The sequence below is a fragment of the Calypte anna genome, chromosome 21 (assembly GCF_003957555.1).
Source record: "Calypte anna isolate BGI_N300 chromosome 21, bCalAnn1_v1.p, whole genome shotgun sequence".
Classification (NCBI taxonomy): Eukaryota; Metazoa; Chordata; class Aves; order Apodiformes; family Trochilidae; genus Calypte; species Calypte anna.
The window spans coordinates 5,260,482-5,282,616 of record NC_044266.1 but is presented as its reverse complement, the minus strand read 5'-3'; the positions used below and the strand labels follow the sequence as shown (position 1 = coordinate 5,282,616).

Genomic DNA, 22,135 nt, shown 5'->3' with positions numbered 1-22,135 from the left:
GAAGTGGTGGAAGCAGTCATTTGGGTTCACCTAATTAATGCTGTCTTGACTAGCAGGAAAAAAAGTCATTCACCATCATTGAAACAGATGCTCAGCAGCTTGCAGAATAAGGCGACTAAATATAGTAACAGTTGTCCCCAGCACAAGTGCTGGCCTTCCATATTTTTTTTCCTCCCTGTGTTTTTGTCCAGTTCTCTGAAGGAACACGGCTTTGTCTCTTTAGTGGTGTTTTTTAAAGGGCAAAGAGGAGTAAAAGCCTCTTAATTATGAGCCATGTGACTGTGGTATGCCATCTCCTCTTCTGTGGGAGAATTAAGATGTTCAGAGAGGCTGGGAGAAGCCCTGGGTTTCAGGAAACAAATGTGTTGCTTTAAACTCATTATAAACAAGTTGCAGATCAGAGTAGTCTTGGAGAAGGCAAATAACTGTTAAGGTTCCTTTTTGGAAAATCTGCTTATCTTGCTTCACCTTGTTCTGATTTCTGCTTTGAGGAAGACACCTTCGGGAAAAGTGGTTTGCATTTTAAACACAACTGCTTGGAGGAGTTGCTCTACAAAAAAACTGGCAGAAGAACCAGTGCATGTTTGTTTTCAATAATTTCTAGAAAACATTTGGTTAGTTTACAAGAAAATGTTTTGTCTTAATGTCTGGGAGTGTAAATTCAGTCTGGGAGCAGAAAATCTCTGGGCTTTCTGCTGTGTAAGTCACTGCTATGAGTTGAAGTGGAGTAAAGGGCTTTTGGGCAGCTCTTCTAGAGCTGTTGTGTGGGGCTGGGTTGTAGGATTGCTGCTGATGTGCTGGCTTTGAGCTTTGAGAAGAAAAACCTCCATGTCTATTCAGGTTGATGGCTGCTAGGGCAGCACCATTTCTGTGCCTTTTTTCCACGCAGGACACGGGCAGGTCCCGCAGTCCCTTTCCACAGGAACAGGCTTGAGCTGGGAGTAACAGTGCTCTGGTTTTTCTAGTAAAACTTTTAAATATATTCCCAGGCTTTTATTGCTTATAATCAAGTAACAGTTGTTGGATATCACTTAGGATGCAAACACATGGATGGTTTATCCTGAATCAGCTGTGCATATAGAGATCTCTATCCAGATGTATTGTTATTTTAGGAACCTATAGAAGTAAAGCTAGAGAATTAACTAATCCTATTTTCTTTCTTGGTTCACATAATTTTTAAGTGATGGCATTTTCACAAATGAGGTCCCAGCCTTTTTAGTTCAGAGCTTTTGAAGGGAGGAGGGGGAAGGTAAAATTTGCTGAAGCAACACGTAGAATATTGGATGGTATCATCACTTGTTTGTGTCGTTTTACAAATACAGTTTTTGTTATTATGAAGGCTAATAATGTGGTGGGATGACATTTGGTTGGGAAATTAGGCCAAGGGAATTAAATTAATTGCTCAGAATCAGAAGGGAAAGAGAGGTGTGGAAGACATGAGGCAAGTCCTGCCTTGGATCTTGGTTTCTCCAGCGAAAGTTGGCCGTGTGCTGGGCGTGGGTCCATCAGTTGGGTGGCTAATGGGGAGCTGATGGTGCTGGTTCTGGAGGTGGTTCATGGCATTTCCTTTATTAATTCTATTCCCAATACGGATTCACCAGGTGCCATAAAGCAGCTCTGGCATTGCCTCTGCATCCTACCAGGGTGCTCCTGAGCCATGTTTGTCTGCTGCCACCCACTTCTTCCCCCAGGACTGAGTCACGCCGGGGACAGCTCCCCAACAGGTTCAGATCCATGACTGCTCCGGCTGCTCCGGATTCTGCTCTTTGCATGCACTTGAGGTGGCAGCCTGGTGACGCCATGCTGGCCAAGGAAATACCTATATAATTATTTCAAAGAAACTTAATGAGAAGCCACGAAGAGCATAGATTTGGTCTAAGGTTCTATTAAGTGTTCTTACAGGTTGAGCCCTGGTGGAAAGATAAGTTGATGTCACTTGGTTACAAAATTCTGTCATCTGCTGAGCCTTTCTGGTATTGTTTCTTCTCTGAAGTTTCCTGGCTGCGCTTGTGATTTGACAAGAGCAGCTTTTGTTGTCACTGAGAGCTCCTCCAAAATGACTTTGGCTTTTGGTATTTCTTGCCTTTGGTATGATGATGAATTAATCCTCGTGCCTATTCTCACAGCTTGCCTCAAAGCAGGCTTCTATATTGAGAACTTACCAGTCCTTGGGCATGCAGAGGTATTAAATCCATTCACCAAGGTAAACATTGGGTGAAAAAAAGGTTAAATTTGTTTTGTGATAGCCTTGTTGACTATTTTTTTTTTCCTCTCTCTGCTTTTCCTAGGACAGAAAGTCATGCCAAGGTCTCTGGCAAATGACCTTATTGCTGTCTTAAGGTGTGTCCAAAATTAGGTCCTTGACTTCAGTGAGGGCAAAGAGGCACTAGCTGGCTTTTCATAAAAAAGGAAGTAAATATCCAAATGAGTGGAGGGCAGGTTGCAGAAGTTGGATGAGTCAGTGAGTCAGGATGAACCTGGGGCTCCTTGGGAGCTTTGTTTTTGCAAGCTGATGTGTCGCAAGGCCAGGCTGTCCTGCTGTTGCAGTGGTTTTACACTGTGAAGAAGAAGTGCTGATTTCTGCACATGAAGATGCACCTGAGAAGTAACAAATACCAAAACAAGGTCTTCTGATCAGTGTTCAGGAAGGGGTAGAACTGAGGGTCACCCCTTAGCTGGTGTTTGACTACTAGAGATTGCTGGCTGCAAGGGTTTAGGTTGTTAAGCTGCTGGTGGGGTGGGTACATTCTGGCTTTGGTACCTACCAAGAATAAGCACTTGTGAGATGTTTTGCTTGTGTTTTTTATTAAGTTCAGTGAACTTGCTGAGGTCTCAGAACACCCTGAAACCAAAGACTGAAAGGCCAAACATTCCTAAACTATGAACTGAGGAATAAGCTAGAAAATATGATTACTCTCCATAATAAGATTTTGTGTTTAGCTGCATCTTCGGCACGCTGATTTAGGAATCTCATGTGAGGGATATGAGCCTGGAGATGGAAATTCACTGTGTACAACCTTTGCCTGCATCTTTGTAGTGTTCTGAAGACTAGAAACAGTTAATGAAAATCAGACAAAACTAGCTTTTTTCTTTTTTTGGTTGTCTGAGCTAACAAGTCAGTAGTGTTCCCCACCATGTACACCTTGGAGTAGCGCAGGAGGTTTCACCTTTCTGTCTGCCTGGTGAATAATGGCAGCTCTGGTGTCCTGGAGTCTGAAAAAACAACTCCAGTGCTGTTCTGCAGTAAGATGTGATGAGGACTTCTGTAGGATGAATAAAGCACAGCAACTGCTTTAGTTTTTACATTTCCATAGTTATTGTTTAACCTTCTAACACTGTGTAATCGTCCAGTGCAATCTGCAAAATCCTGCAGCTTGAAGATAACATCCTTTAGTAAAAGAATAAACATTGTTATAGGCTTTTCATAAATACACCAGGATGTATTCCAGGGTTTGCTGCAATCTGATCTGTTAACAGGATAGATGGAGTTTGAAGGCGGTGTCTCTGAATTGGGTTGGAACAACATCCTTCCCAGGACGGATTTCTTGGGAGTGTGTCCTGTAGCACTGCGTGTGGCTGGCTCTGGACTGGAGTTTGTATATTCATGCCTTGTCTGAGGTCCAAACGTTCATGGTGACTTGGGTGAGAATGCAGCAGAATTCGGATGTGAAAGGAACATCAATTTTCCGCTCAGACAAACTAATCGTGGGAGAAGAGCAGCAGCCTGTCTTAATGACTGCTTTCTGTTTAAAGACCCAGGCAGCTTTTAAGAACAAAAGGGAACTTTTTTTTGCTTTCTTTCTGTTCCTCTTTTTAGTTAAGCTTACCAACTTAAATTTGAAAGCACTTTTTTGGGTTTTTTTGGGTTTTTTAAAGCATATTTGGATCTGAAGCGTGAGCTTCCAAATCTGATCAAAAAGCCCTGAACATCCTCTAAACTCTGAAAAGCCAGATAAGTCCAAACATCTCTGGAAGGAGCATGAATGGATGATCTGTGCTGCTGTCTGTTGGATACTGATGGCTCTTTCTGCAGATGGAGAGAGTGGTTTCTTGTGTGTCTGTTCCTCTCAGGTAGCCCTCTAGCCAAACTGAAGAGCTTGCATGTCTTTTGTTGTCCCCTTATGTGGTAGGAAAGCAGAGCTGGCTTCAAACCAAGTTCCTGTCATAAAGGTGGTCAGGTGCCTAATCAGAGCTGGGTTTGAAATGATCTTTTAGTTCAGTAAAAAGACTACTGCCAGATTGCACATGATTTTTTTTTTTTTTTAAATAAGTGTTGAATCACTCTCAGTTTTTTCTCCAGGTACAAAAACTGGTTGTGTTTTCTGACCATGGGATTCATTGAGAGGAACTGAATGTCCTTGTCACAGGTTTCCCCAACTGTGGTGGACGTGTCCTTGGTGAGCTGCTCACCACTTCCGTGTGGCACAAAGCCCCGAGCTGTGGTCCATCTGCTCTTGCCACTGGTGTGAATGCCTCCCGTCCTCATTAACTGTGATGGCTGCCAAAATGCACAGAGGGGTTTGTTGAAATGTTCCCTCTTTGGGTTCCCTGTGGCAGCTGCGGGTGACCCACAGTAGTTAATAGGGCAAAATAAGAAACATAAATTGCCAAGTTGTATGTTTAAAGTAGTTGTCTTTGGAGGAAAAAAAAAAAAAAGTCTTCCGGCCTCATTAGCATCCCAACTGAGGGGAATAAAAGCTCAGGGTGGATAAGTATCTCCCTTGTATACGTAATCAACGTCTGATTTAATTTCAGGGGATCTGTGCCTGGGTGTGTTTCCACTGCTCTTGGAAAGCCTGACAAATGGGCATCCAGACAGCTAACAATCTCCTCAGTAACCTTGTTGTAACCAAAGTGTAAATAAGCCTTTGGTCTTTTTCTTCACTCTGGAACAATTGATTAGAGGCCTTAGCAGAGCAGGTTTGCTACATTTGGAAAATCAAAATGGCTTCAGCACTGGTGGTGTAGCTGGTGGGCTGGTTGCAGGTGTGGTGAGAGATGCTGGGTTTTGGCAGCAGCTGAGCTCAGGAAGCATCTCTTCCAGCATATCCATTCAGAGATCACAGTCCCCCTGTTGTGCTAGCAGTTCATACTCTTGTTTACCTCGTGTCAGACTGATTTTTGAAAGGAAGCATTTAAAGTTAAAGCTGATCACTGGAAAGGCATGAAATGAGGAAGCAGCTTTCCTGGTGGCCATGGTGAGGTGCCCATTTGTGCTGGGGGTGGGACAGTGTATCTGGCAGATCCTGAAACCACAGGAGGAGCCCTGTAGGTCTGGCAGCACCCATACACCTGGAGATACAAGTCTGCCAAATCCTTTGGGATGGTGAAGCCTTTAGGTCAGCTCATAAATCCGAGGTGAGAAACCTCGCCTGTCATTGCAGTGATGTTCAAGCCTTGTGTTCCCTTGGCTTTGCAAAACCTTGGCTTTGAGTTGCATCAAAAGAAAAGCCATTAAAATCTGGCTGGTTAAGGAGCTCAGTTGTGGAAAGTTTTGGAGAAAGTGCCTGGAGCACAGGTAGGCACTGCAGAGCAAACCTCCTGGTGTGTGCCGGGCTGGCAGTGGGCAGTGTCAGTTTCCTTGGGCAGACACCTGGCTCATGCTGAGCCCTGTGCTGCCAGTTGGTTTAGTCACAGGAACAAGCACTTTCTCCAAGGTGATGGTAGCTGTGAGTCATGGGCCAACAAAATAATATTTGCACATCTGTATTTGGGTGACAGGCTGGCATGGCAGGGTGGGAGCAGCTGCCCAGCATCAATACAGGGCTTTGTGGAGGAGGCTGGACTGGCTGGGAACTTTTTTTTAAGGGGGATGGGATTTTTTTTTTCTTCCCTGCCTGTTTTGAAGATGATATCCTTTCAGGAGTAGGTGAGCTTTTGGGGTTGGTGACTTGCTGTGAGTCCCTGGATCCGTGGCTGCTTTCTGTCAGAAATGAATTTCAAGTTGTCAAACCTGTTGGTGGAATTGAAGCCGGGTCACTTGTTCAAACTGAGTTGTGGTTTGAGGGGGAGGAGCAATCCAGTCACTTGGGGTGGTTCAAGACACAGATAACCTTTGTTTTTTTCTTAAATTCCTCTGGAAAATGTATATAAACCCTTGAAGAAGAAATAATAAAGTTTCTATTTGACTACAGGAACCAGTGAGCACCAAGACTTGAAAAGCCTTAAGATGAGACATATTTTAAGTACTCTGCAGCATGGGAGACCATGATGTTATGACTCTGCATTTTTCTCCATCTGCTGCTGAATACATGCAAAGCAGGGCTTGGAGAAGCAGAGCTGAGGTGGGGGAATTACTCTTTCATGTAAGAACGAAAAACTTGATTAATCATGAGGTACCCCCTGGTTGTGATGCAGCTTGCTCTTCAAACTGAATCTGAACGAATCCTAAAATCAGTCACACAAAAGAAGAGGCTTGAGCAATTCCTGAGCAGAAAGCATCTCGTGCAGCCTATCACCACTGATATTTTTGAAGCAGATTATGCTTCCAGCTTAAGCTGGAAGAAAAAGCACCCTGGAGATGGAATTCAGTAGCTCTGTCTCTAGTGTGTAGTAACGTGATCCTGCGCATCTGTGTAGGTTGGAGGATAAAGAATCACAGCACATTGTGCTTGATACAACACAGCTGAACATGCAGTTTCTACCAATTTTTGTAACCTCTTTGGGCTTCTACAAATAGTCATGTTTACTCTCTGCTTGGAGAGCAGGGCTGATCTGATCTTGCTATGTGAATATATTTTTCCTTAATCAATTTTGAAGCCGTTAGCCAGTTCCAGCTGTACTTCAGGGCACAGGGGGTACTCACAGCCTCAGAGGTACAACGTTCCTTTGAGTTTTGTGAAAACAAGCAGTTTTAATAGAGGAGAGAGACCTGATTAGCGGCCCCATGGAGAGAAAAGCTGCAGTGAGAGTGCAGCCCTTATTAGACATTAAAGAATCCACATGGGAAAGAGGTGTTCCTGACCGTGGGAAAAGCTGCAGTGGGAACTGGCAGTTATTGGACGCTGGAGAATTCAACCTCAAGACATGCATCCATAAGAAATGAGTCTTATTATTTCTGCTCACAAAGCCACTTTGATTTCTTTTTTTTTTGTTTTGTTTTGTTGTTTTAACTAATGTCTATACCTATAAGCCCTGCTTACGGGTTGCTCGCCTGCTTAATTGCGCAGAAGTGACAAGTGGGAAAAGTTCCTTCCTAACAGAACTCCTGCCTCTCTTCCGGCCGAGGTGGCCGTGTGAACCAGAAACTTGTCTTGCTCAGCCAGGTTTGCACGGCCTGGACGTGGTAATTTGGCTCTGAGCCCTGCAGTACAGTTGGGACAAGATTTGCCTCTGACTGCAGCCCGCGGCCGGGCTGATGCAACGCGGGGTTCTCCTGACGTCGCAGGCAGCAGAACTGCTGACTGGGGTGAGGATGTGAGAGGCTGGATGCTGCCCAGGTCAAGATGAGGCTTTTAAAATTTTTTAATTCCTATAACTTGATGTAATCCCAATGCCCCGAGCATGGATTTGTCTCCCCCTCTGTCTCCTTCAGGCTGAAGCATTGTTAAGGCTCCTTTGGGTGCTGTTCCATGTTGTGGGGGTGTTGAAGTGAGTGGAACTGATCTGTGTCTTGAGGAACGAGTGTATCTGTCTATATTCAGGTTTCACCTGATGGGTATGCACTTAGAACTGCTTAGCTGTGGCAGAATTGCTTGTTGTGGGGGTTGCAGGAAAATTTTATGTTGATTCTTGGAAGAAGTAGTTGCTACCAACAGCAGCAACCATGAATAAACAGTTTTAAATAGTCTGTTTCTTCCCTCTCTGGGGGTACATAATAATTTCATTTGTAAATTAATACCTCAGCAGTATCCAAATGGTGACTGCAGTGAACACTTGAAGGAAAATGTCGTAATTGGGAATCCCTCTTACTTTGTGCTTTAAAATGGAGCATTCAGCTGAGCTGTAAAGCAAGAAGCGAGCATTTATTTCAGCCCAGAGTTATCTGCTGCCCTATCTGATGTGTCGAGCATGTTGCTTTTAAATAACAGAGGTATCAGAAGCCTCAGTGAATGTGCCTATGCTAGCTTTTTAATTTCCTACTTTGTCATCTCTCAGGGAGGGATTACGAGCATAGACAAAGCCTGGGCTGTTTGCAGTGTGTGGCAGGAACACGTGCTGTATCTCATTAACAAAACCCCTGCTTGTAGTCAGAGTTGGGAGGTTTCCCTCTTGAGTGCTGTTGAGGGGTAAGGGAAGCCTCAGAGTGGTCTGGGTTTGAGTGATGAGAGGAGCATCATATGGAGGTTTCACTCCAGTCTATCTGAGCTCCAGCACCAGGAGGATGGTTTCTGCTTCTGAATTTTGAGGTTTCCCTGAAGATTTGTAGTGCTAGGAAGAGAGCTGTGGAGAATGCCCTGAAGAACGTTGGTTTTCTCCCCCCAGCTCCCAAAGGTCACAGAGACAATAAAGATCACTCTGAAAAGGTTTTAAAGCATCTCAGATAGCAATCTAGAAAATTATGGGAGCTTGGTAGTTAGGGCATGTTTCTGAACCATTGCTGTCATAAGGACTGCTCTTGGGATAGCCTGAAAACTTGTGGAAGCTTTTCTTTAGCCCAGCTTTGGGAAGGTAAAAGTTCTCAAAGCTTTGCATTGTGTGGATTTATCACTCATTGGTGAGCTTCCCTGCTCATGACCATCCAGAATGTTATCCTGCCCTCTCATGAGGGCTTATTGCTGTAGAAATAGCAATTTTGTGCTGAGAAAGGTAGAATTAGAGAGTCATTTAATTTGTTTTATTTTTAGCTGGCTTGAACGTGATGCAGCAGCTGGAGATAAGGAAAGCCAATACCATACATTGGATCTCCTCTGGAGGCTGCTGGAAGGGCTCCATACATTGCTGGCATCCTCTGTGCTCATCCATTCCTCCCAGTGTGTTTTGTCACTTAAACTAGTTCTTCAGAAAATTGGGGGAAGATCAGGTGTTTGGAGGAGTGTTACCAAATGGTGCTGTCAGGCTCTTCAAAGGGTGTGTATGTGTTTTTATACATGTATATTAGATAAGCATTCACAGGATTTTCACCCCAATCCTGAAGAGAGAGTTTTCAATTTTCAGGTTACAACTGCAATGCCTGTGTGCTGAGGTGAGGGATTTCTGGTGTGCAGAGAGCTGGCTTGGGAACCAGGCCTTTGGATCAAGCCTTCTGTAAAGAGGCATCACATGGAGTTCATAGTAAATAAAATGCTGTTCTTGGGCTCCCCGAAGCCCAGCTGCTGGCAGAGGCCATGGGTGTGTTCCCATATTTGTCTTGAAGCATTTGAGACACTGGTTGACAAGTTCTCTGTGTGTGTGACAGTGCTACAAAGACAAGCGGTTGTGGCTTGTCGGGAGACAGTTCCCCATGTTTGTTAAAGTGGATTTTAAGTGTGGTTTTCTAGGAGTCTGGAATTCTCCTGGCTGCTTCTATCAAGATCTGTTTTTCAACAACTTGCAGTGTTTTCATCCCAGCCCTGCACACAAACTTCTCTGTGCTCTGCCTCTGGTTTTGCTCTCTGTTACAGATCAGTTACTGCAGTTGTGATAGGACCCAAACCCAATAATGCAGTCTCTGCAATTTTTACTGCCTTTTGTTTAGACTCTTTAATTTTTTATCCAGAAGCTCTCCAGTCTTTTTTCCATGTCAGGCATGTGATGATACTGTCAGGTTTTGAACTGATGGTGTGCATTGCTTGAAGCAAGAGCATAATTCCAATAAATGTTCTCCATTCTTTGCTCAGTCCTTTTGTGTTACTGGCTGAGGAACTTTTACAGTGGGGAATATTAAATACTGCTTTAGTTGCTAGAATGGGAGGGAGAGTTCACTGTGTGAGATGGTGATACTGGAAGCTGGTGCTAATCTCAGGGCAGGATTTTTCAGGATATCTGTCAGGATGGTTTGGTGTCCTGCAGTGCCTTTGGGTGTGCTGCTCTTCTGCAGTGTTGTTCTGTGTGTTACTTGGATGGGAAGTAGCTGTGTGTGCTGATGTGGTGGGCCAAGTTCTTTGGCTGTGAAATAAATGGCCGTGAGATCAGAAAACTCCAGAACTGATGTTAATGGGGTTGAACAGACATCATCAGCCTGGCTAAAAACCCCTGTGGAGCTAGTGATGGCAACCTCCTCCTTACATTTGCACATCCTGCATCTCCCTTTATCTGGAGCAGATCTGCTTTGTGCAAGGAGAAACATGGGATCAGAGCAGCCCCTAGCATGGGGGGTTGGACTGGTTGGGAGTTAAGAACGAGGAGAAGAGAGGCAGACATCTGGAGAAGTATTATTTCAGGTCACATAATTTTGTTATGAAATAACAACAAAGCAAGAGGAATGTGATTGGCTGAGAAAAGCTTCAAGCTGTGCGAGCGTTTTACTGAATAATGCAGGCTGGGGCTTGCCTGCCTTGTATAATGATGGAGGAGGAAGGAGTTGGAGCATGGCATGGAAAATCATCCCCCCCTTTTCATGTGGCTGAAGTCAAATCGAATCCAGAATATTCAGATCTCCTGCTGTATCAGGACATCTCGTCAAATCATGCTCTTAATGAGCGGTGCAGAAACAAGCACAAAAAAATTCTGGTGTTATTTTTTGTCTCACATTTAGTAGTACCCGGAGTGTAACGTTGTGACGGCTTCGAAATAAAAATACAGGGAATTTTTGTAGGGCAGGATGGAGCTGACCTGGAAAACTGCAGTAATGAAAATGGCTGAGTATAAAAGGTCTTGATGAGCTCAGGGGGAGATGAACATGAGGAATAAGGAGGTAATATGATTTAAAGTAGGATTCAGTTTAGACTAAAACAGCAAATCTCCCAGATTTCAGCCCACCTTCTCCTGTCGTGTATGTATCATCCTGTAAACACCCTCATCAGTTTATAAAATATTGCAGCCAAGTGGTAACGTTTGTTTACCAACCATTTGCTGGCTGGCTTTCTTCTCTGTCCTTTGTTTAAAGTGCTTTTCCTTGGGAACAGTAGAGACTGTGCAGAAAAATGGATGTGAGGAGTAAGCACCCGAGATGAAACAGTGACTGAGAAATGGCAAGATGAGGGTGCCCAGGATGCAGATACCCGACACAGGGAAAGCTTTAGGGATGGCTTTGGTTGTGTCTGAGTGATGTGTCATCTGGGTGAGGAGGCTTCAGCCTGATCCTGCATTGGTGGGGGCTGCATTTTCCATCCCAGCAGGGGAGGAAGAGCTGGGCAGGAGGAAGGGCTGCCCAGAAACGTGTGGAGCAGCCATGCCAAGAGCCCAGAGACATTTCAGCTGCTTGATGATAGAGGTGCTTTTGATCTGCAGTGAATAAACCCATAATGCTTAAATTATGAATTCTTTTTCTTTTGTCTGAAAAGCTGGATTAGCCCGGCTTTGTTCGAGCAGTGATTATTGAGCAACTTCTTTCTTTCTGAAAGGGCTGCGAGGTCTGTGTTTACAGCCGGGTGCTGCGAGCGTGTGCGCTGCTGGAGGGGTGGGTGACATAACAGCTCCCGCACCTCCTCCTCCTCCCCACCACTCCTGCTTGAACTTGGAACCCCTCTGAAAACACGGCCCTGGCCGCCGTCGTTACAGCGTGGAGCTAATGATTAATCAGCATGGGCCGCAGAGGGGCAGAGGCAGGAAAAGGCCTTGTTTTCACTGGGGTCTGCAGGTTGGGAGCTGAGCGAAGCAGCCTCTTTGTTTTCTGTTGAGTCTGCCAGCCATTGCGAAACGCAGCCTGCCCAGAACAGGCTGACACACAGGTACAGGGCTCCGAGGGGAGGGCTGAGAGGAGCCTCGCTGCCAACCTTACCAAAGGTTGCGGTGATGCCTCCCCTAGTCTTTTGTCGCCTCTTCCCAGCCCTCAGGATCCGGACAGAGGTTGCTGCTGGGAGCGTGTTGGCCTCCATCTTGCTCTAACGTGTGACGGGTGTAAGGAAACACAGCGTTATCACCACCTCCTCCCCTGGCCCTCCAGAAAGCATCGTGGGTTGTTTTTTGGTTTTTTTTTCCCCTTGTAATGTATTATTCTGCTGCAGTAAACCCGTCTGGTGATGCAGTACTGCAGATCTCCCCTCCTCTCCCTTCGATGCAGTCCTCCTCCTCCTCCTCCTCCCAGCAGCATCTGCCAAGTCGGGAGCAGCTCGGAGAGCCGCCAAGGGGTGGGGCTGGGCCGGATCAGCAGACAGATTAATCTTCACGGTGGGGGACCGAGGGATGTGTGTAATCACAGGACCACGTTGGGGCACGGAAAATGCAAACCTTCCTCTCCCAGCAGCTGTCCTTGAATACTCAGGGCTCTCTCCTTCTCGGTTTTCTTTCATCCCCCCCTCCCCCTCCCCTTCTGCTCCCTTTCTCCTCCCCCCAGTCTGCCTCCCTCGCTTTCAGCAAAGGCGATTGTCACAGATTATCCTCGGGGCTCATCAAGGGGACTGTGCAGGACACCAGAGCACGGTGTATATTTATGTATCTGGATAACAGAGGGATTAAAACACACCATCTCCCAGTGTGGGGTGATTTAGGGCCGTGGCTGCAGTGGAATTACAGTAGTAGCCTCTTCCATCCATTTCTGATTTAGGAAAAAAACCTGTTGACCTTAATTTTTTAAGTTAATGGCAACCAAAATACACCCAATATAAAAATTAAGCCCTGGCTGCAAAAGTTGTGCATTTGCTGGGTGGTTTTGTTGGTACATGGGGAGCATGTTGTGTTCTGATGTTCTGTATCAGCTGCACTTTCTGAGCAGTATTAGCTCATATACCTCATCATTTTGACACATTCTGGATCTTACACAGCAGCAGCAAAATAACTGAGGTCTGTCATGTTGCAGTAACACCTGTGAGTTACAATTTCAGAATGAGGAAATTAAAGAATTGTCAGGATGGTAAGTGGGGAAGAATCTTTCTGAGGCTGTTTCTGATGGAACTGGCATGCAGGACAATGTAGGTTGTGGGGACTGCAGTCAGGAGGGCAGTTAGGATTTTTGGGTTATTTGAGTAGTGCTAAGGTATTCCTCCCCCTTTGAAGATCGTAGACAAAGTAGGGGCTCATGTTGCCAGAAACCAAATGTGTTCCAACCAGTCACTTCTGTATTTAGAAGAAAAACTCGATGGGTAGGAGTTAGAGCACTCCATCCTCTTACATCTTATCTTTGCTGTCTGTAGGGGACTGGCACTGGCACACATAGTAAAAGGTCATGCTAAGTAGGATACCTAATTATTTTTCCTATTTTTCATCATCTTAATTCATGGAATGAACATTTTTTCAAATAGGCTCTTTCCTGTTTTTCTTCCCCCTTCTTCCTTTCCTGTTTCTCCTCTCTTTACACGTGCCGTGTCCAATTATGCCATTTTTTTCCTCACATAGGTTTAATTACCCACGTCCTCTACTTTTCTGGTCTTTCTGAACCTTGCCTTCAAGGCAAGGTAACCATACCCAGCTTCAGAAGGGTGCAAATGTCGAGCAGTACTTTTCCTGCAGTGCCATTCACCGTTATTTGCTCCTTGTAGCTTTTAATTAGAATAAAAAATAACCAGTGCATCAGTTTGGTAGCACGAGTTAGGAATTTCCCAAGAATTAAACGTCACTGTGTTGTACACGAGTGCAGAGGTGGAGAGTCAGAGGCAAGAACGTGTCCCACAGGCACCCTTTCCTTTTTATGCCTAACAGAGTGCTTTTTGACTTGAAAGGTACTCTTGTTTGCACACATACTCCTTAATGGACTGCGTGCTGTATTCAGTGGGGTATAAACCAGAGGAAAATGGGATCTAAGTCCAAACCAGGTTATATATAAAGTATAGTAGGTCAGGTTGGAACGAGGAGCCAGCAGTCAGTGAGGCAGCTTTTCAAATCCTATTTAAGGATTAGTCATCCAACAACAATGATGAAATTGGAAGGTGTATGGAAAGCCACGCAGAACCTGGCAGGTTCTGACAGCATTTGCTCCTCAGATGGGAGTTGTATTTTGCTTATTCCAGGGTACAAAGCTGAAAACAGCTTTTCTTGTTTAAGAATTGTTTGCATCTATTCAGCGTTGTGTTGTCCTTACCACTGGAAAGGTTTTTGCAGTAATTAAGCTTAAGAATTTACAAATGCTTCTTGATTAGTTTTTTATTCATGTGTCCCTTTCCTGTTTGTCAGTGCATTAAAAAATCAGCATTTTTCCTTGCTCTGTCATGGATAAACAACTGCAGTTTAAAGCCCTGAATTGTTTTGCCCAATATCTCTTGGCTGAAAGGAGCAATCAGAACTGCAGCTCTTGGCTGTTTTAAAACATTGCTGTGTTCATGCTTCTTGTTTTACCCATCCTTGCTCTTGGGTTGATGCAACATATTTACAAATGTGTGTACACCCTATTTTCTTGTGTGCACAAACATGTTTTTATTTTCTTTTGTTGAGGAGGCATTTACTCAGCCCTGAGTGCCTGTGTTGCAATGACTTAGCACACATGAAGTCGGGTGGCATCATGTTCCTGTTACAGATCTGAGGGTGCTTGTGCTGGCCGTGCTTCCCAGAGCATCCTGGAAAGAAAGAGGTTGGAGATCAGGAAGGAGGATGAGAATGAACTCTTGTTTTAGTGCTGAATGGATTAAATATAGATCAGAGTAGTGGAATTGCTATGTCAAGATCATTTTTTTTTCTTAAGAAAGTTGTCAGGGATGGTTTTGTTTTTACTTGTTGTGACACAGTTTTGTTTTAATTATGCCCTGCTTGTCAGATTCAAAACAAGGTTGCTCTAATTGCAAACACCTTTCTGTTTCTTCAGCTGCTGTTGCTCCGTTGTTATGAAAAGGGCATCTCTGGGTGGGCTAACCAAAAATATTTAAATATAACAATGGAAAGTTTAAATGGCTTTTTCCCCTCTACAAATCCCCCTCTTTGAAAACACACCTTCCAACCCCTGCTGTGCTTGGGGGTTGTGATTTTCCTGCCGTTTGGGAAGGGCGAATGGTTTGAAACTGATGTTGAGTTTGCAGGAGGCAATGTTATCACACACGGTCCTTTCCTCCCAGCACTAATGTGTGTGCTCTGCTTTGTTTTTCTTCCAGATATGGACGTGTTGAAAGTGTCAAAATCCTCCCTAAGAGGGGGTCGGAAGGCGGAGTGGCAGCGTTTGTGGATTTTGTGGACATCAAAAGTGCGCAGAAGGCACACAACTCTGTCAACAAAATGGGAGATAGAGACCTACGGACGGATTATAATGAACCAGGAACCATTCCCAGTGCTGCTCGGGGATTGGATGATACAGTTTCCATAGCATCTCGTAGTAGAGAGGTTTCTGGGTTCAGAGGAGGTGGTGGGGGGCCCACTTACGGCCCCCCCCCATCGCTTCATGCACGGGAAGGACGTTATGAGCGGAGACTTGATGGGTAAGTTCCAAGGTTTCTCTAGGCAGGTATTTTGTATTTGATATGGTGAGAAACACAAACTCTTATCTAGGGCCCCCAGATGGATTTAAAATTTTGGGAATTATCTATGTTTCCTATTTTGGGTTGGAAACGGAAGTGATTTCTGTCCCAGTGGCTGGTGCCTTGTGGATCCATAGAGGATATTTTCCGCAGCTGGTTGGATATCTACACTTGAAATAAGGTGGTTTTAAGATGGAAGATTTCCTTTGGCCAGCACCGATATTGGAGTTACTCCTTTCTAGAAGTAACGACTCCATTTCTTGGATAATATTAAGGCCTTGCTCGGATGTATCCCTGCTGCCAGATGGAGCTATCTTACTCTACAACATGTGGTGAAGTTCTCTGTGGAGTATCTTCGGAATACTAGAGCCTAAAATTCTGTGAAAGCTTGATGCCTAGTTCTCAGTTCTCACTGTACGCAGTTGGTATGTTAATTGGATTGTCACCACAAAATTTCTAGTAGACTTTTAATGATGCAGCCCCCTTGGATTCTACAGACAACACTTAGCCATGGAGATAACGCTTGGATGGAGAAGACTGAAGGCAGCTTGTGATGTTTCCATTTTGGATCTACATCATTTCCAAGTTATTGGGATTATTCTTTCTGATGGTATTGGCAAAAAGAGATGATGGACATTACTAAATTTTGGAAATTATAGTGTTTTTTTGTTTTTTTTTTGTTTTTGTTTTTTAATGCTGGGATAAGAACTACTGCCTTGAATTTATTGGATGGTATACAGTCAAGACGCCAGTAGCCATGGGGAGTGGATTACTATCTAGCCTCTTAAAAAGCTCTTTGCTACTCCACATTAAACATACTTTAGCTTTAAGGACGTGGCACTAATACCAGTGTGGATACAGCAGTGAGAAATGACTGAGCTGGATGGTTACAAAGGTGGCTAGAGGATGCCTGCTGGCCAGCAGTGATGAGTGCCCTCGTGCATTGGGTGATCTTCTACCAGCTGCTTGATTCAGACATAGGGCTGGAAATTAAAATAATGGATCTATTTAAGTGCCTACTGTCTCAAGAACGAAGTCTGGGGGTTTCAGAGTTACAGTTTCAGTCTGGGACTGCTTCCTTCCAGTGGAATTTTTTTTCTTTTTCTTTTTTTTCCTTTTTTTTTATTTTTATTTTTTTGTCTTGTCACTAAGATTTTTTTATTTTTTATTTTTTCTTGTTGGTTCATCCAAAATATCATTTGACACCCTTGCCCATTAAGAAGGTGGATTACCCCTGTAAGAGGGGCCAAAATTGGGGAAGTTATGTTCACAATTCTCTCCCTAGATTTAATTGGGAATATAGGTCGTGTTTCCACACTTGGAAAAGGTTGGTATGTCCTGCCCTGTGTATATTAGCCCCTCTCCTAACCCAAGTCAAACCCTCTCTTTCCACTAACTCCAGTAGTACTTAGTACTAATAGATAATCAAAAAAGCACTGTAGCCTTAGATTCTCAGCTCTGCTAGCTCCTCTGTCTGTCTTCTGTGTCCTTTTCATAGATAAGGACTTGGTTCTTTTATGTCAGCTATATAGCAGTAACCCTTTAGAAAATACTGCTTTCTGTCTTACCTCATTAAATCAGCTTTCACAGATTAACACTTTGTAGGATGCTAAATGCAATCGTTTATAAAATTGTTGATATGAGACCTTCAAAAGGGGGTGGAGGGGTGGGGGGGAGATGAGATACATGTTCTGTGCCATGTACTGAAATATCCTTCCAGATGTCATTGTTGCAAGCAAGAGATACTGAAAACAGAAAGGCAACAATGACTTTCAAACAGATGTGTAAATTAATGATATTCTGTTGCACTGGTTAGGTTGTTTCCTACCTATAATTGGAGAGGAAATTGGAGAGACAAAACATGAGCTAGGTCTGGAGAAAGCTTAAAAACTATTTCTAATGTAACAGCAGAGGATGAATATATTTAGAGGATTAAGGATCTAGTGATTCATTGGAGAAGGAATGAAAGGAGCTTCCAGAGATGCTAATCGAAAAAGATTCAAATCTCATTTTCAGTTTCTAAAAGGTAGCTGAAATATTTCTGCCATTTTAAATAGAAGACAGACCTGTGATGCAGGAGAGGAGGAGGAAGCTCAGGGCAGAATTGGGTTATTAGGATAATAATTCAGGAGATTGAAGTGACAACTAATTGATTCTGAAGGAAGAATCCAAGAAAGAAGGCTGGGGGAAAAAAAAAAAAAAAAAAAAGGTTGAGATGCCCTTCATAAGACAGATAATTAAATTTGTAAATTAACTTTGGCTACCCTGACATATTTAGAAAATGGCAAGTATTTTTAAAAAGTATTCAGTGTAATCATTCTTGATCTTTCATTTTGCAGATGTAACTTAGATGTACCATCCTGGTACTTGTCTAAATCAGACTACTAAACTATTTGTAACGTTCTGTTAACTTTATCTGTCAGTTTTACTATCTCTTTATTTGAGATATCACACTGACTGCCCAGGAACACAGAGCCTTTCTCAGTTGACATCCAAAACGTTTGAAATACTGAAACAAAATGGACCTGAGCTGCTTGAAAGCAGCGTGCTTGTGAGGGTAGAAATTCTGTGATTGCAGTGACAGCAGCAGTCTCAACAAACAAAAAACACCCACTGAGAAATTTAATTTACATTCCTTGCATAGTGTCTTAGTATCTTTTGGGGACCTGCATCCTTGCAGTTCAAGCAATCTGACGTTAATAATTGAGATGTTTCTTTAGTGTATGCAGCTTTGATGAGAAGAGAGCATAGCAGTCTGATAAAAGCCAAATTCCCTCAAAGAGGGTGAAATATTTTAGAACAGCAACAAGAAACCCCCTAATTTTCTGGGTCTTCTCTTTGAGTTATGCTACCCCTTTTGAAAGCAGCTTCTTACCTCTGGGTCATGCTTTGCACGGGGGCTTTCATGGCTACAGCCTGATTTGCAATGCCATTTTTGCAGAAGGGTAATTAGAAGAGCTCCAAGTAATTACTAAATTCCAGAAAAATTTCTGAAGCTCTTCAGCAGAAGCGGGAGAGTTGGGAAGTTAATTGTGATGTTGACAAACACAAACTTTTCCATGTGTACTGAATTTAAAAGAAAAACAAATGCAAGTTAAATGAGGATTCTGCACTGGAAAGCAGGTTTTTTGTTTTTCCTGGGCAGGCAAGGTGCTGGCCATGAAAGCCCAATATTGTGATTAAACCGAAATGATTGCTCAGCTTTATATGAGTATAACTTTGGAGTCAAGTAAGATGTTTCTTAAGTTTGTCAGTGTTTGCTTGATAGGTTATTGCTGTTTAGCAGAGAAGCAGTCGCACCGATAAGTTCAGTGCTGGATGTGAATGTTTGCATGATTTTGCTTTTAGTTGCCTTTGCCCCTTTCTGATGAAGTATTTTTCCCCCCTTCCTAAATGCAGGGCTTCAGATAACAGGGAGCGTGCTTATGAACATAGTGCCTATGGACACCATGAGCGGGGACGGGAGGAATTTGATCGGACGCGACATTACGATCAGGATTACTATAGAGATCCTCGGGAGCGGACTTTACAACACGGGCTCTATTACACTTCTCGGAGTCGAAGTCCAAACCGTTTTGATGCTCACGACCCCCGTTACGAACCTAGGGCCCGGGAGCAGTTTACATTGCCCAGTGTGGTACACAGGGATATCTACAGGGATGATCTTACACGGGAGGTACGAGGCAGAAGGCCGGAGAGGAATTACCAGCACAGCAGGAGTCGGTCGCCGCATTCATCCCAGTCCAGGACGCAGTCCCCGCAGCGCCTGGCCAGCCAGGCAGCCAGACCCACCCGCTCCCCCAGCGGCAGCGGATCCAGGAGCAGATCTTCCAGCAGCGACTCCATCAGCAGCAGCAGCAGTACCAGCAGTGACAGGTAAGGCCAACGTGGGCTCCCCCCCGACCATCCCGTGGGGGTCAGTGTCGTGGGTCGTTTCCCGAGGCATGGCGCCAAGGAGCTGTGAGCCCGGGCTGTGGAAATGTGAAGGTGTTTGGTGGCAAAGCATTCATTGATGTAGAAGTAAAACAGTGTGAAATGTTCAAAGACAGAGTTGGCACAAAACAGATCCGAGGGGAATGCTGTTGCCCTTGTTAATTATTTTCCATGGTGGCTCTGTGCAGTGTCTGTAAGGCGCTGGCTGGGCAGAGGAAGGACGTACGGACACCGGGCTGTGCTGCAGCCCTGCCTGCTGCCTGCGTGCTCAGAGAGTGGGTAAATATTTTATTTGCTTAAGTGAGGGGATAAGCAAATTGAAGGTCAGCTACTTACAGGACACATTTTAAAACGCTGAGTGTTTTGGTCCAGTTTGCTCTTGTTCCCTGTCACCACTAACTGAAAGGTTGAGCTGTTGCTTTTTCATTCTTTCCTCACTGTCACCTCACAGCAAAAATGGCAGACCTGGAAAAAAAACCCCAAAACTACCAAACTACCAAATCTTAAGCATGCATTTTGTAGCTGTACACCCATGTCCTGGGTTCTGTGGTAGCTGTGGTCATTCTGTAGTTTTGTGGCTTTATAAACTACAGATAGGAAAAAAAATGAGAGCACTGAAGTTAATAATTGGATTCTTTTAGTAATTTGTAAATTCACAGTGAAATGCATCTCAGATATTTAGATTTTTAAGAGCAGATTCACCCTAGGAGTGGAAACTAAGAAGCTGCCATTGCAACACCAGATGTTTTAGGCTCTGCTTGATGAGGTGCTCTGGTCCTCAGAAGGGTTTCCAGAGCTGGATGCATTTCTTTGCATACCAGTTCTTCTCCAAAACTGAAAATAATCATTACGTAAACAAGTAGATCAGTGTAATAAATACTTAGTGTTTGATTATCACTATGAATGGAATTTTACCACTGCTAACTCTCTAATCAAGGTGATTACTCTGATAAAATCTTACCTGCTTGAACACTGGGCCTTCTGGAAGGGTTAGATGCTGGGGAGAGTGTGCAGAAGTAAAGATGGGGACATTGGTTTCTTCTCTTCTGATTTCCCCACCCCTCCGATGCCTCAAGAACTGTGGAAATATTGATTTACTTAATTTAATTATTGTTTTATGCTCCTGGATTCTAAACCCAGGAGTGGCAGGTGGAGACAGGGGCACCTTTTGAATATTTGGGAAGACTTTTAGACTGCTTTAAAGGCTTATTGGTGTATTTCCAACACCTTTCTCTCAATGAGATCTTAGCATTTGGGTCCAGACAACCTTTTGTCAAAGATTTTCACACTCTGTAGCTTAAAAAAGAAGTGGTGAGACTTCCAGGGGTCTCCAACAAACTAGAGGATATGAGTTGAAAGTTGGCCTGGTTATGTTTAAGGTTTAAAGAAAAAATTCCAGGCAGGAGAAAAAAAAAAAAATCTTCTGGTGCTCCTTTGCTCATTGTAGAGTGGCTTTAAAGGAGTCCAGGAAACTCGTAATATTTATGAAGGGTCATTTTTGGGATTTCAAGATGGGATGAAATACTGCTCTTCATTTGAAAAGGCTAAACATGATCCCCCTGGAACAAAGTTCTGAGATTTAATCAGAAGATAAGCAGTGTCTGCTGTGCTTTAGCATTTCATTTTCTTGGCAATTTGTAGTGGTAGTAATGGAAAACCAGATGATACTATGGGAGGAATAGGAAATAAACATTTTTTCTCATTATTAATACAGTAAATTCAAATGCAGTCAAGGAAGTAATGGAATCTGGTGGATAGTGTATTTCATTCTGAAGGAGCAGAAAGGAATTTTACATTTTCTTGTGCCATGAGTTAGATGTTAATAAACATTTAACCATATCCATACTCTGCAAAGCAAACCTTCACCTAGCCTTGAAGTCTTTTAAAGAATAAGTGGACTTTGCTGTTTAATTTTTAACATGCTTTGAATTTAGCAATGTAAATACTTAAGCCCCTCATACCCAGGGGCTCACCCTCACCCTGTTTTTACTGAGAGGTAAACAGTGTCCAAAACCCAGAATAAACAAAATTTATTTGTGTTTCCATGCCCTGGGTAGTAACTTCTGGCTGTGTCATCCCTGGATTGAGTTACCAAATTCCCTTTATATTTTTCACTTCTAAGGTGGAATTTATCAGCAACAACTGAGGACTGTTTGTTGCTCTCTGAAGAAAAATTACTTTTTGTAATTTCTGTAACGTTTCTCCAGGGTTTTTGCAAACTGGAGATCCTCTTACTGCTTTATTCTAAGTGGAAATGGCCAATTTTGGGATGCTGGGGAATTATCAAGGTCCTTATGATGCTGAATTCTTCTGAAATTGCGTGCCTTGAAGAACTCTTGTTACTGAGGTCTCATGGTGTCTGCTGGGAGGGTGGAAAAGGGGAAATCTCAGTTGTATCTCTTGAGAGAGGTGGTTCTCTCACCCACACTCCAGTTGATGTTTGGGGACAAACTCTGGAGCCTGGGAACACTCGTGGGTGTTAAACTTCTGTGCATGGCACTGTCCTTCCAGTGCTGTGAAAAACAAGCAGAATGGTGACAGAGGAGAAGTTTGGCCTTGGTGCCTTGAGGTTTTTTTATAAAGGCTTGGAGTTTGTTGTGTTGGATCTCAACTAAGCTTTGCTTTAAATGTGTATTTTGAGGCCTTTGTAAGGGATTTGTAATGGGAGCTTCAAAGGAGTAATGTAGAAGGTAAGACCAAAAAGAACAGGGTGAAAAAAAGAAAAAAAAAAACCCTTATTCTCTGAAGCAGGGCTTGATTTGTCCCATTCTGTGGCCTCTCTGAAGCTGCTCACTGGGCTGAGGTGA

General features: G+C 43.7%; 1 protein-coding gene across 4 annotated transcripts in view; it reads left to right on the top strand.

Moving 5' to 3' along the window:
- Positions 1-22,135, top strand: part of SPEN (spen family transcriptional repressor) — a 67,175-nt gene that overhangs the window by 3,484 nt on the left and 41,556 nt on the right. For all 4 annotated transcript variants that reach the window (XM_030463834.1, XM_030463832.1, XM_030463831.1 and 1 more), the window contains exons 2-3: positions 15,036-15,356; positions 18,795-19,271. In XM_030463834.1, the coding sequence (XP_030319694.1) occupies positions 15,036-15,356; positions 18,795-19,271 (798 nt within the window). The remainder of the gene's footprint in view (positions 1-15,035; positions 15,357-18,794; positions 19,272-22,135) is intronic.